The sequence below is a fragment of the Cololabis saira genome, chromosome 15 (genome assembly GCF_033807715.1).
Source record: "Cololabis saira isolate AMF1-May2022 chromosome 15, fColSai1.1, whole genome shotgun sequence".
Taxonomy (NCBI): domain Eukaryota; kingdom Metazoa; phylum Chordata; class Actinopteri; order Beloniformes; family Belonidae; genus Cololabis; species Cololabis saira.
Window position 1 is genome coordinate 14,263,986 of NC_084601.1, and position 14,915 is coordinate 14,278,900.

A 14,915-nucleotide genomic window follows, 5' to 3' on the forward strand; every position below is an offset into this window, starting at 1 on the left:
AAAATTAATTGACAGATTACAATTAAACAAGAGAGCAAGTGCAGAATCACCAATTCATCCCATCCCCTCATCTTTCTGTGACATAAAGGACATCTGAGAAGCATATTGCTATTAAAAGTGATGACTATGACTGAAAGGCATGTTTGAGCTGTAAATTTCTTAGGAGATATTTCATGATGCTTTAAAATAAACACTGTTGTGGAGTGAGAATGGACGGTCCAAACAGACTCTGCTGAAGCTAGACCCGGCAAGGCCGAGGCTGTTTTTCTGGCTCGCACACAGTCTGCGTGCTTGCGGTGTGCAGTCTGACACAAAATTGAGAACCCGTGAGGATTAAGGCACTATAAAATTTATGTCACCTGGACCTGAACAGATCATGGGCGGACTGGCTGAGTCGGTGAGCACCAATGGGCCGTTAGTCTTTTGATGAACCGGGAACACGGGAACACATGGCTGTCCGCTGGACGCTCCCCCTGACCGTCCCAGCTAGGGAGGGCTGTCTGCGTCTGGCTAACATTACTGATACAAAACTGTTGCACAGAAGGCACATACCACACGGGTTCACTGGACAGACGGAGGAACAGTGAAATTGTGCTGTGATGATCCACCGGCCTGCAAAATTAACACGGTGTTCAGTACTGTTTCCATCCATCAACACGGCAGCTCCGGCAAAGTGGCGTAAACATGTTTTGAATGTTTCAGAAACCGTCCCTGCATGCTTGAGTGATATTATTAGGTGGTGGACATAATAAGGCTGTCTAATCACCACCATTTCACAACCAATAAACACGGGGAGGGGGGGTGGATAAAGATAGATCTGCTCCGTCCGTTTGAATAATGTGAGCACGGTTCGTGTGACAGGGTTTATGAGAGGACCGTCTCCTCCGGCTGTCCGCCTCATTATCACATCACAGCTTCTCATTGTTGGCCAGGAACACATTGTCACCATTCAACCAGTGTTTGCAAGGCTATTACAGCTCCAACTAATATTGCTACTGTGCCGGTAATGAAACAAAAAACAACAACATAAAAAAAATTCTCCCAAAATAGTCAATAGAAGCAATCAGCACTAACCAGAGAGGGGGGAGGCTATGGCGGCCGCCATCGCCTCGGTCAGATTAAGCCTTCACTTGCCGCAGCCCGGTGCATGCAGGGACAGATTTGTGCATGCGTTTTTTTTTAATTTTCTATGGAGGATACATTTGTGCTTAAACGTGGGGTTTCTTGCACGTGAACGATCCACACAACATGCTCTCCAGGCTGCAACGTGAATAAATATCACACCAGAGCTACCGCATTAACACATCCATCCATTCATTCCTACTACGGCTTCTTCCTACTACATCAACACATACCGATCTAATAATATAAATGAACCCCACTAATTGTTGCAAGAGGACAAAAGAGCAGCTGAAGCTTCCCGCTTCCATGCAGAACGTCTTGGTTTATGTAACAAATACAGCTCGGAAGCTGTTTGTCTCGCTGCCCCGACCACCTCACAATGGAGCCATTGAAGAAACAACGCAGGTCTGTGCAGTTTGGCCTTGAAATAAAAAAATCTGAATTGAACCCTTCAGAAACCGGTGTCCTGATTAAAGGAGAATGAATCGGTCATTGTGAAGCACACAAACCCCTCTCCTCTCCCGTAGAGCGTTTGTGTGTTTGACCTTTAAAACGTTGGTATGCCCATACATTTATTTGTTTTCCGCTTATTTGATTTGTTACAGATGATTCTGCTGGCTGCACATAAGCCGGTAGCTGACCTATTTTGCAGGACGGATGTCTACAACTTCACTTTAGGTCCTTTTTGTCGGGTATTTGACGCTGCTTCCTCTCAGTTAATGCATCTTGTTCTTTTCTTCCCACATGCCAATTTCCTGATCTTCTTCTTCGGTCACATGATTTCCGAAGAAAATTTATTTTGCTTTTCAACTCCAGAAATCTTGCTAAAGGAGAAATATTTGAGAGTATTTCCGAAGAGCCAAGAGGTTTCCACAACCCCACTAACCTCAGAATGATGCTTTTGTGGAATTTCAGCTCCTTGGTTTGGTGAAATGTTTCAATGCATTTAGGGATGCCTGCAGTCAAAACACCACTGACAGATTTATGATAGAAAATGCTGGCAGGAAGGCTTCAAAGGAGTACATTTCTTGGCAACTCAAGAGTCATTTATACTCTGTGTTTTAATCCTCGCCTGACATGGCCCTTCAGCTTCCACTGCTGCAGCATCAAGCCTCACAAATCTGTGTACAACAAAGCCTTACGACAAATCCCGGGAGAACTGACGACTGCCGCAGCAGCAAAACCAAACACTGGGTTTGACATTCATGGGTCACTTCCCGATGTACTATCAGGTAAACATGTGTGCAGAAGAGATCTGCCCCCACCACATGGACTGTTATTTCTCATATATGTGCCGGAAGCAGTGAGCGGCTTTATTGCTCCATGAATAAACAGTTCCCCACATACCATTTGCAAGTTGACCTTTACAAAAGGTCAATTGCACAGTGGTATTAGAATGATATATATATATATATATATTTGTTTTTTTTTAAACATTTGCATATTTTACCCGTGTCTCTCGCCTTAAAATTAACTGGGATGGTTCCAACAGACCCCCGTGACCCTACAAAGGATTGGTAGCATATAAGTAGGATAGTTAGGCTATATGCTGAAATAATTATAGCAGTACAGATGTGTGTGCAGATAGGCCTAGATAAGTAAAGCTAGCTCTTTTTATGTGTGTAATTTTGTATGTTTTTAATGTTTGTATTGTGTATGTTTTTAATGTTTGTAAGGGCATGTCAAGTATGTGTAATTTTCTAACTCCTTTCTTTTAATTGTGATGTGAGCCCTGTTAGGGACGAGTGTTGCAAATTAGCATTCGCTATAAACATTATGATACAGGCATCAGATTTATGCCATTTATGTCTGTCTATGTTTTCTGTATCTGTCCCTTCCAAATAAACAAATGAATGAATGAAATGAAAGAGGGTATAGAAAATGGATGGATGGATGGATTTGCATACTTTGGCAATAACTTCCTTTCTGGAAATATTTACGTATTTGTCTCTTTCGTCACAAAGTTTGCCTCAATGTAAATATTAGCCGCAGCAAACATGGCTTCAGCTATTTTTAAGCTTACCTAGTGAGCAGGTTAGATGTATGCAGTCTTCCAATACTGTCTGCTCGCTTGATGATTTCCTAATGATCATTTCTGCCATAATTGCCGCCACCTGTGTCTCACCAGGGCTCTGTGTGTGTCTGCAGCTGCATCTCTGCCAGATGTAGTGTACAGTATATAAATAGTTGCACCGCAGATACTGTATGTATCCCATAATGTTACAGGCCACTTCCACTGAAGCTGGTCACAGCAGTCACATGACTGGCTTCTGATTATACTTCTGCATGAACTTTATTTCTTTCTCATACCAAGTACAAATGACTACCGCTGTGCCGGTAAGCAGTACAGACTGTGTACTACATTGTTAATGTAGTACACAGTATGTGGTTTTGAAAAATTATGGCATTTTTTTGGTGACAAACAGCAAAACTAAGGTTTGTGTCAAACCCACAACATGATTTATGTTTCACTGAAATATTAAATACACCTGAATGAAAAGGGAATTCTCAGTCTGAGCGAGTTGAAAATGCATCAGGTCGGACGCACCCAAACATGCACTCATATTAATGTTTTATTCATCAGTATTTATTTTTCCGTGTGTTTTTTAACCAGGAGAAGCTCACCAGGTGATCTGGACTGAGAAAGCATCCGTCTCTGGGGTCCTGGTTAAGTCATTTTTATATATTTTAAGTGCAAATGCTGTAGTCGTGCCGAAAGACACAAACATAAAGTGAACTTGAGTTTGTTTTCACCAAATTAAAACGTGCAGTCGGGAACAAGGCCTGTGATTCTAGTCGGTCCTACTTGGCAGTTCATCCCCACGTCGTTATTCGATAATGTTTGGTAGCTTTTTCATCTTATGGCACCACCTTACGCAGGAGTTACACTCGCTCGCACATTTAGGCAGGTGTGGCAGACGCAGATGTTAAGTCTTTCCTGTTATATCTCACTAATGCGCTTCCTGAGAGAAAATATGGTGTAATTAATTGAAGTGAATAGACTACCCTGTCTCTTATAGTTATTTCAAACTGTTAAAAAAAAGATAAAGCATAAACCGCATAACATATCCGCTCTTCTAACCTGGGCCTGACCATGAAGGTGCTGGCCAGCACGTGCACCACGCAAGAAAAGGCTACAAGGCCGTGCAGTTATGCATTCACCCTTCAATGACGTTAGCTGCAGGACTTGTAAACATTGCAGCCTCACAAAGGCTCGTGTTCTGGTTGCCGTGTCCACGGCAGCCTCTGTTTGTGTCTTGCATTTGAGTGCTTAATTATTCTTTAACGTCCGTGTTCAGTTTGACCGTTTTTATTTCCGTCTACCTCAACTAACTTGTATGTGAACACATGAATCCGCCTTACCTCTCCATTGAAGAAGCAGAATATCGTTGCCACCAGTAAACCCTTGAAAAAGGAGAAGCAAACAATTACTTTTTTCATTTCTTTTTCTCTCTTTTTTCACATTAGCCAGAATTAAGCATGAAAATGACTTGGAGAAGAATGAAAGGAATCACTATAAGTGAAAAGTGTCAGAAAGAGCTTTTGGCTGTCTGTCATTAAATGAAGCATCTAACTGATCCTTTAAAGGGTAATTCAACACTGAATCAGATCAATCAATCTCAATAACTTGGTGGAAAACAGTTCTTGCAGCTCAGTCTTGGAGGCACATTTTATGACAATATTTTGAATATTTCTTCCTCATCATAGATGCGATTGCAACCAGACCAGAAATGAGAAGCTCTTCCTTCTCCGGCGCACTGAAGCAGCACTATCCTGCTTTAGAGGCAAGCTCTTACTGTTCCCTGCAGGCTAATGGGAACTCAGATGAATTCTTCGCCACAGTACCCACCTGGTAATGCATGAGTATGTGCATGACATACTCGTAGACGTCACCTGCCAGCCGGTTCTCTGGCCTCCAGGGAAAAATGACAAACTGTATCCCCAGCAGGGGCACCAGGATCAGCGTGGCTCTCACTGCCTTCATGTACATGTTGGACTCGGCCCGGTGCGTGTCTCTCAGCTTGGTGACTAACACTCTTATGATATTCAGCAGGAAGAAGAGGTTAACCTGCGAAAGGTTGGAAATATTTAGACTGAGTTTTACAAACTTTATATATGGAAATTACAAAAATAAAAAAAATCCTTACACTGCAAGAACCTATTTCTAAAATAATAAAATTTGGGGTTTCAAGAAAATTTGAAGACTATTTGCCGGTTTTGAGAATTCTAGTCAAGAAAGTTTGCTTACAATAAAACAATTTTGATTTATGGTATATTAGGTTTATTATAGTGGGGTTGTTTTTGCAGTGTAAGAGTTCCTTTTTTTATCTTCAGAGAAAAACGAAGCAGAGGGTTTTGCAGACTTACGAGAAGCGCCGCCACTATGGGTCCGTGAACGGCGTAGAGCAGATGGGTATCCACACTCATCCAACAGCTACAGAAGGAAAAACACATCCGTCAGTGCTGTCCGCCGCCCAAAGTACACATGCGCACACTCGTAGAAGAAACACACATGTGCTCGTGTACAATCTCGCTCTGCCACACACAGCTCAGCACATGTCTTTTGTTTATTAGCAGAAGTTTCTGGAACATTACTCACTTGTCATCAAAATACTTTTTCCTCGCCACAGCGTGGATTGACACGGGCACGAGAGGAAAGCCTTGAATAGGAAAACAGCTAGATGAGGTGAAATTCATTTCTCACGAGTGCAGCAGAAAGACACACAGTTAGCTTTGTTTATGACTCAAACCTTTCTCGAAATATAAGCTGTTACTTTACAAATGAACGCGTCCTCGGAAAAAGAGGGCTGTCTCCATCTCCACGGATTTTCCTAACGTGATATCACCTATCCTTGAGACTTAAAATGATGCACTAATAGAAGTCTGCCTATATATATATATATATATATATATATATATTTATGCATGCTGCCTGGACTAGGGCAGAATAATTATCGCAGTTAAAGAGGAAACAAAACGGGGAGCAGAGAGGAGGACGTTTAAACCATTTCTTTCTTCAGCCGTCATGGGGAATTGGAGATCCCCGGACAGTCTTGGACCGCTGGCGCGCTCAGACCAAGACACGGCTGTGGGAACATTTAATCCACACTTAATCAGGAAATATGCGGATAAGGAGACTTCAAGAGTAAAAGGAGGGGCTCCAGTACTCGTTGACAAAATACAGCATCCGTATATTGTCTCATAAGAGAATTGATCCATGTTTGCTGACAACGCAACACCTAATTTAATCAACTCAGTCACTGATGGGCTACAAACGTGCCACCCTATTTTATTTATTCCTTCACCCTTTTATTCACTCATTCAAGTCAATTCAGTTCAGCTCAGTTCAATGCCAACAAAAGCGCAGTCACACAGTTAATAATCTAAGTCATTAATGTGACATTCTGCTAATAAAACCCACGCAGGGTCCATTTTTACATGCTACGGATGTATAAATCCACACATGTACAGGCAGCTGAGAGAGACCTCAAGTCCACTTTGACTATTTGAAGGTTGGTTGGCTGCAGGCACGTTATCAGGCTGCGGCCAAACTCGTCAAATTGTTTTTTTTCTGGGAGTTTCTGGGAGGAAAATGCGACTTTAAGGAAACACAGTTAATAACTCACCCCAGCCCAGGAGGTAGTACCAGTGCAGATGCTGCTCTTCTGCAAACACAGCCACCACAATGAGTGTGTGCAAATAAATCCCCTCACAGAGCATCCAGAAATAATTGCAGCCCAACATATACATGTGGAAGAAGTGCAAGACCTTACAGCCCACCTGCAGAAAAGAGCAAAAACAGCAACATTGATTGCTTTTGTGTCTGTTTTGGATTATTACTGTTGAAAGTTAAATCACTAAAAGTGTTTAATTTTAAACACCCGTAACATCATCTCAGCATGAGGTTGAAAGAGAAAAAAAAAAACAAAAGGATGTGATGGGATGTTCCATCGCTCGCGGCAGACAATCATTAGTCAGCTTTATACTTTCCCGGGCGAGTGGGTGTTTATCCATTTACCCCCTTTGGAGCCGAGTTGAAAAAGATGATTTTGCTGTGTGTTTGGATGATTCTGTTCTGATCTCCCTCCACACCAAGAAGTCTGAAAGCAGTTTATACCAGACTAAAGTTTACATATACATTTATATATGTATTTATGTATTGAAGTCCATCATAGTTCAAGAAAGAAACGACAAATCTCAACATTGTGTATGCTCCTTTAATTGAATCATCATCATAAGAAGTGATTACATAAAGACACGTTATTATCATGTCAATCTTTTCCAAGCACTATAATTACAGGCACTTGTGGGCTTATCATAACATATCCCTCTAGTAAGCGAGTGTCAAACACAAGAGTTTGGCTCAAATCCAGTTTGTCAGCTCATTTTATCGGATCCGCAAGAAAATCTTATAATCTTATGAAAAACATATAATTGAAAGCTGAATTATTTGTAAGATTCAGATTGACACATGTCCCACAATGCATTTTGGTTACCTCAGTGTGAGGGTATCTACCAATTGAGGGCAATGTCCGACCGATACAGCAGTTTTCCTGTCAAGTGGTGTTGGAACAATAATGTCCAAAAAAGAAGTTTATACAGGAAGAAAGAAGCTTATAGAGAGGTGGGAAGAAAATACATACGTACACCAAACTCAGTCCTGAATATGCTAACCTTAGATACCAAGAAAAGCAGCCTGCATTCTCAGCAGATGTATGTAAATGTTAAAGTAAAATGTGATGTGGCAGTGAAGGCAAGCTTTATAGTGGCTGGATTTCCATCTGCAGTGGATGCTGAAGGTTTTTAACGGTGTCAGCTTTTAGAGGAAACAATCAGGGAATGTGACCACACAGCACGCTGAGGAAACAGTTTCACTAGCTGTTGATAAAAACACTGGAAGTCCTGAAACAGCACAGCTGATCACATTCTAAAGACGTGAGAAGACAGATTTGTCTGTCAGGTGTCGCAACACTGTAAAAGTAATTTGCTTCTGCAAACACTCTAGTCTGAGTGCATAAGTATGTTTTTGTTTACCAAAATGGTTTTGTCCAATAAATGTTTCAGTAGGTTTACATTAGCATATTTTCTCAAGTCTTTCTCTCAGGGAGAGTCCAGCAAAGGCAATTAAGCTGCTTGTACCTGCAGTCCTGTTCTGTTGGTCACTACCCACAGTTTGGGACCATAAGTGAGGTTATGAGCATGGATCAACTGACAAACGGAAAGTGTTAAGTCTGTAGTACGGCCCAATGAGCTGCCTGCAAATCTCTCACTCCTCCACTTATGAACAAGATCCTCAGATACTTTAATTCCTCAACTTGAGGCATCTCCTTACTCCAAACCTCCACATTTTTCCAACTTAGAACTATGGTCTCATATTCAGAAAAGCCGGTTCTCATTGCTGTCACTTTCCTCTGCAGTCCAGGGACAGCTGGAAATCTTAGCTCTATGACATTAAAAGGACAACATCATCTGCATAAAGCAGATATGAAATCCTGAAGCCACCAAATCAAAATCCCTATACTCCTTGAACATGGCTATCACTGTACAGGGTCTGAAAACCCCATAGCAACAGATCCTGTATCCCATATTCCTGGAGACTGGACTGCTTTGACATATTCCCATGCCACCTCTAGGACCCTAGCAAGGGTACAGAGCAGATCCACGGTTCCACAGCCAAGACAGCACCTGTACTATTTTTCCTGAATCGAAGGTTCGACTATGTAGACCTTTCTCAATCTCGATAAGAGAATTATATGTTTGTAATGAAAGTCCCAGAGGAAGTAACACTGTTGTCTACCAATAAAGGGCTCACACCACTGTTGATGGTTTTAACGGAATCATCTCACTTTTTTCCAAAGTATCGTGTAACCGCAGTATAATTCAGAGATACCAGTGTTCCTTAAAACTCTGTTAAAAGTAGCCACATGTCTTTACCTTACTTTTCTATGCCTCTCTATCTAACTAAGCACAGTTCCACAGAAAATGATTGGTTAGAGTATTATATCAGTGTAGGGATGGGCAAAAATATCGATATGGCAATACATCGCAATATTTTGCCAGCCGATTCAATATCCATATTCAAAATTTGAATATCGATTTTCTTTTTTTTAAATAATAAATCATGTTTCAGATGGGTTGTAAATCCAGTATGACTTTATTGTATACATCAGCTTAAATAATATGGTTAATGATAATTTCATATTATGTAAATAATATTGAATGAATGAATGAATGAATGAATGAATGAATGAATGAATGAATGAATGAATGAATGAATGAATGAATGAATGAATGAATGAATGAAAGCTTTATTCCGAACATGGGAAAACATAAAATAACACATTAGTCAAAATAGTCAAAACAACAAAAAAATATAGATAAATAAACAAAACAATGTTGCCATGTCCGAAAAGGAGTAGAAAGAAGCATATGCTTATTTAATCCTACCCCTTCTCCCTTCTCAGAAATTACTATCCTCAGTTGATTTCAGTATCACATAATAATATAATAATATTAATAATATAATATTAATATTTAATATAATATTAAAAACATATGCAAATATCTTGTAACTTTAGCTTGTATAGTTACGATAAAACGGCATGGATAACTTGAATTACATTGTTTTGACTCAGTTTTTCCAATGAATTATTACTAGGATCTGATGTACTGCACATACTCGGATTTTAAGATGCATAATGTCTTTTACAGTTTTCCGCGAACTGTATAACATTGCAATATATTACAAAATTTGGATATCGCATCTTATCGTGACTCAAGTATCATAATGTGCATCATATCTTGAGGTCCCTGGCAATATCCACCCCTATATCAGTATCTTATTATCTTGGTTTTTCTTTATCCAGAACTTCATCTTTTCTCTCTCCTATGTTTGCCCCCCCTCCCTCAGTTTGAAATAATCTATGGGGCTTATTCCCCCCACATTGCCAACAGGCCATATCAGACTCACCGCACAACAGACAATAAAAAAAGGCATGTTTTCTCAGTGAGAACAAATCTTTCCTCCAATCCACCATTCCTAAATCACCAGCATCAAAAACAGGCCCATAAATCTAACTCTGGCAGCTATTAATTTCAAAATGTTTCCCAACAGGCGCACATGAATCCAAACCATTGGTCTTCCTGATTTCTCTTTCTACTTCATGAAAAGCAGGGCCATGTTAACAAATTTTATTTTGACATGTTGCAGCAAGTACATTCAACTTGACTGTACGAGATCAGAAAGAAACAGTCTGAAGGCAGACATTTTCTTTTCTGACAAACGCGCACAAGGAGGGATTTGAACGAGAGCCACTGCATACGTAGGGAATAGCGATGCTAATGGTTGTCATCCCTGTCGTGTGTAATAACCACTCTGTTTTGTTGATTGCGTGAAAAGGCTCCTTTTTCTGTTGATCTGAACACAGGCTGGGAGTGACGGGAATGTAAATAATGTGAATTAATTCGTAAAACCTGTTGTTTTTCTTGCTTTTGTGAACTTCCCTGATCCTTTCTTATATGAAGATGCAAAATTAGCTAAATCTTTTTATATTTGAATATTCGAAAGATACTTTTTTTTTTGTTTAAGCTATATTTTTTCAGCTTTGATGACTCAAAGAATGTGTTTCAATTTTTTTTTTTTTTTTGGTTTGGGGGGCATTACGTAAAAGCAAAGCAGTTATTATCCTTATTGGAGGTGGAGAAAATGCTGTAATAACATCTTTTAAGAAACTGAGGCAGCAAATTTATGTTCAGCCTTGACAGAAAGGCATTCCTACACGACCGATTTATTACCTCTGCCTAAATAGGCCTTGACTTTTCAAAGACTTGGCATTAGGCATTCAGAGAGGCTGGAAGGCTCCAAGAAGAGATAGTAAAAGAGAACGAAAGCTGCCTGTTAACCATGAGATGGTGCCAAGAACAGACACAGAAACATACATGAGTCTTATCTACAAACCAGAACGTCTTCATTACCATTTAGATTCGTCACTTACATGCTCTTGTACATCAGAAAAGTACAAAAGAAACGCTGAAAGTTAGTTAAAAAAGTTTGGCTCGGCATAAATTATGCATGACTCAAGTAAAGACATCGCAACAAGGCTTCCTAATTAGACTCCTTCCTGCCTCCTGGTATTTTTAGAGCACGGTATGTTATCGCTAAGAGGAATAGCATTTGTATAGCAATCAGTCCACCTCAGTGGTTCAGAATTCTCCTGAGTAATAAGACATTTAAAAAACATATCCAGGCATTTGAGAATTTTAGTAATTATTTTATCATTGTTGCATCTTCTATTAATATTGGCTACTCTTTTTTTTTTTTTAAATCTCCCATAGATGTATTGATTTTGGACTATTTTTCATTGCTTTATTGATCATTTGATATAAAAACGTTTTCTTTCATGAGTGCTAAATTGCACAGGGCATTGTTAACTTGTGAAACGGTTGATATCAGAGCATCATTTATAAAGACACACAACAGAGCTTTCCGAGCGCTCGGAGAGCTCTGGCATCAGACGTGTCCCTGGCATTTGGTGAGTCACAAAAACCTCTACTCACTGGGTTTCTGGCCACCACGCTGGGATTGTTGACCACGGTGACGAGGTAGATGATGGTGAGGGCAGAGTTGAGCACATAAGAGAAGAACAGGTTCTTGTGGAGGGTGATCCTCTGGCAGCTCAGGCTCCTGTGTGTCGTGACAGAGACCGTTTGTGACGTATCGACAACATTGAAACATAAGATCAAAGCACAGGAAAGGCATTGGGATGTTTCATTTTTCTTTATTTTCAATCAAAAAAAATCAATCAATTAAAAAATCCCATGGCGCCTTGAGCTGGAATGTGTTGCACTGTACTGTACGCTTCGTGCCACTTAATGCTTCTAAATAAAGCCATTTTCTTCTTCGTGACAGTTAAATAATGTGTTACTTTCATAGCAGCAAGAAAAGAGACTGCAGCTCATATTGAGGAGGATTGAAAGCTCAATTGAACTTGTTAGCACATTATTGCCTAAAATAAAGTCCTACCCATGAACATTTATGGCTAATTCCTGTCTTTGCTCCTTTTTCGTTTTTCTTTTTCTTTTAAAGGAAAAAAAAGAAAAGAAAATTACATTTTTACAGCAATGTTCTTTGGACTGTCATGGATCTTGATGTCTTTGGACCAAGCTTCCAACCATCCGCTGTTTTTCCACAGCAGACCTGAGTATTTTTGTCTGGGACTCTTGGCAGTGTTGATGCAGGGTTGTAAATAACCGAGTGGTGCAGATACACACCATTGCATACCGCTGTAAGCTCCACATCTGGATCAAATGATACAATACGCAGCCTCCAATATGTTTTTCTAACTGTTTTTGCTACAAATATACTAAGTTATGGTGAAAGGGGGGGGGGCGGCAATTTCTTAGACGATGACTTTGATCCTTCATGGAAATGTACATTTTTTTGTAACTCTGACAGACATAAATCATGAATGGCCTGGTGCATGGCTGAGTTTCCCTCCCAGAGGGTCACATGGTTTTGTCGTTGTGCACCTGCCCTGCAGAGGGCCTCCTGATTTATGGGTGTGTATAAAACTTTGCAGCTCACTAACGGTCTTCTACAAGACCTGTTCTGGATAACGACTGCGTTTCGGAGCTCTGCATCCCTCAGAACATCAAAATTTATAACCGCGGCAATCACCACTTACACAGCCAGCAAAGTGACGTCTCAGTAAATATTGTTAGACAACGTGGAGAGCATTTTATCACAGGTACTTCTTCTCCCAGTCAGAATATTCTTGCAAAGTCGTAGCTCCCTCGGTCCAACAATTAAACCCCCAGAATGTGCGTTTGTAATGGTATTCACCACGTCACTAATCTGAATTCTTGTCTATGAATTTCAGTAAAAGTATTTGATGCGCTTGTGAATGTTCTCCGTCCGGAAAGAAAGTGTCACTGTGGATGGGAACATCTGTAATAAGCGATCCACTCAGGTGCAAAAGTTTTTAAATAACATTAACGCATGGGTGCGTTCGGTGGACGACACAGCTCTCCGATGTAGAGCTATGAAAGCAGATCATAAATAAATCAATTAAAATTGTCAGCGTCGCTCTCTGGCAAGTATTCATGTTTGTCATATTTTACTCCGCCTGCTCAGACAGAAGCGCCGCAAGGACGTTGCTGACTGAAAGTGATACGGGGGCCGGTTACACGGTTTCGTTGAGGAAGCAACGGCACCATCTGTGAGCCTGTCAGGCCTCGTTTTTGCTGCTGAAGATGACTGAGGCTTTAAAAACAAAACTACAGGGTGATTAATCGTCACCGCAGCACATTATGCAGAACTGGAACACGAAGCTGAATTTAATACCTGAAGTAGAAGAAGATGGCTAGAGAGATGAGCAAGGAAGCGATGGATAACGCGTGGCCCACAATCGCCATGTAAAAGAGGATGTATGCTGACTGTAGGGGGAGAGAAAAAGGACGAGAAACAGACAGAAAATTTTACTGAGTCACTAAATGGAAAGTGTCTCTGAGAAGTCATAAACTAAACTAAACTAAAATATGTATTTTCTTCTCCAGATCCTGAATAATAAAGTACAAAACAGTTAACATAACATCTCCCTTGCAACTTGGTTTTATATCTATATTTTAAAGGATATTTAGCAATATTAAGTTTTAGTCATTTACCAAATTCAATTCAATTGGATTTTATTTATATAGCGTCTGTTACAGCCCAACCCAATTATTACTGTAATTAATCTTAACAAGAATGCTCATAATTATATATACTACCTAAACACTTAAAAAGTAGACATTCACAAAATTCATACTAGTCAGACAAACTTTTCATAAAACACTGTTTATATACGGAAATCCTCCTGTTTGTCCTCTATTTCCGGTCCGTTGTTTAATGTGGGATTTTGCACTTGTTTCTTCTTCTGTGTGCCAGATTATCTCTGCACTTTATGTTACAGTGTCTCTGTTTAGGTTTTTTTTTCTGCCTAATTAAAGACACTTAATTGGAAAGATGAATGCATTTGAGTCTCGTGTCTACTTGGATCAGGTCAATGTATGTAAGATAAGAACTATTCAAGGAAATGGTGTTAAAATAAATGCTAAGTAAGTTTCTCTTCAAAAGCAAAACCAGCTTCTCCCGGCTGCCCTGTTGGTAAGATCAGAGATATAGGTAGACATTCAGCAGCATTTAACCACCTTTACTATTATTGTTTAATGTAAACATCACAGTACCAGCAATGTATCCGTTTGAGAGAGTGATCCATCTTATCAACGTGGTGCCTTGAACTCATTTACTCCTTCCTGCCCGCAGCACAGAGCTGACTGTCCGCCTGACTCATCACACTGTCGCAGCCATGCAGCATATTTATGATCGCTGGGAGCTTCATCTCCTATAAATTACCTTCAGCTTTGCGTTAGTGTTTTCATTGCAGAGAGTGTAGTTTGACCAAGTCCTGTTGGTATCCGGGTGCCGGAACCACTGCCCATCTTCTCCACAATATTTTATCGCCTTCTCTGGAAGTTAAAATTGTGCATTAAATCAGTTTCTTTAGCTATTCAGTAGATCTTGAAAAAAAACAACAAGAAAAAAAACAACCACTCAAGTCTCGGTGCTCACCTGTGGTGTCGAAGTCTTCAAAGTAGTTGGGGCAGTTCTGGTATATGTAAGTTCCCGCCGGGGTATCTTCCCAGCACAGCCAGCCGTCCCAGGTACGGTTACAGTACAGATCTGTGCCGTGGAAGAAACGAAGAGTTCAGCGAGCAAAAGTGCGAAAGGGAAAACTAAAATGAGCTTCAGTGGA

At 40.3% G+C, this 14,915-nt stretch overlaps 1 protein-coding gene across 2 annotated transcripts in view; it reads right to left on the minus strand.

The window, feature by feature from the left end:
• Window positions 1–14,915, minus strand: part of calcr (calcitonin receptor) — a 69,853-nt gene that overhangs the window by 11,765 nt on the left and 43,173 nt on the right. For both annotated transcript variants that reach the window (XM_061742695.1, XM_061742694.1), the window contains exons 13-21: window positions 14,732–14,842; window positions 14,516–14,628; window positions 13,466–13,557; window positions 11,680–11,806; window positions 6,750–6,903; window positions 5,723–5,783; window positions 5,491–5,557; window positions 4,973–5,191; window positions 4,486–4,527 (exon numbers count right to left, since the gene is read on the minus strand). In XM_061742695.1, coding sequence (XP_061598679.1) covers window positions 4,486–4,527; window positions 4,973–5,191; window positions 5,491–5,557; window positions 5,723–5,783; window positions 6,750–6,903; window positions 11,680–11,806; window positions 13,466–13,557; window positions 14,516–14,628; window positions 14,732–14,842 — 986 coding nt within the window. The remainder of the gene's footprint in view (window positions 1–4,485; window positions 4,528–4,972; window positions 5,192–5,490; window positions 5,558–5,722; window positions 5,784–6,749; window positions 6,904–11,679; window positions 11,807–13,465; window positions 13,558–14,515; window positions 14,629–14,731; window positions 14,843–14,915) is intronic.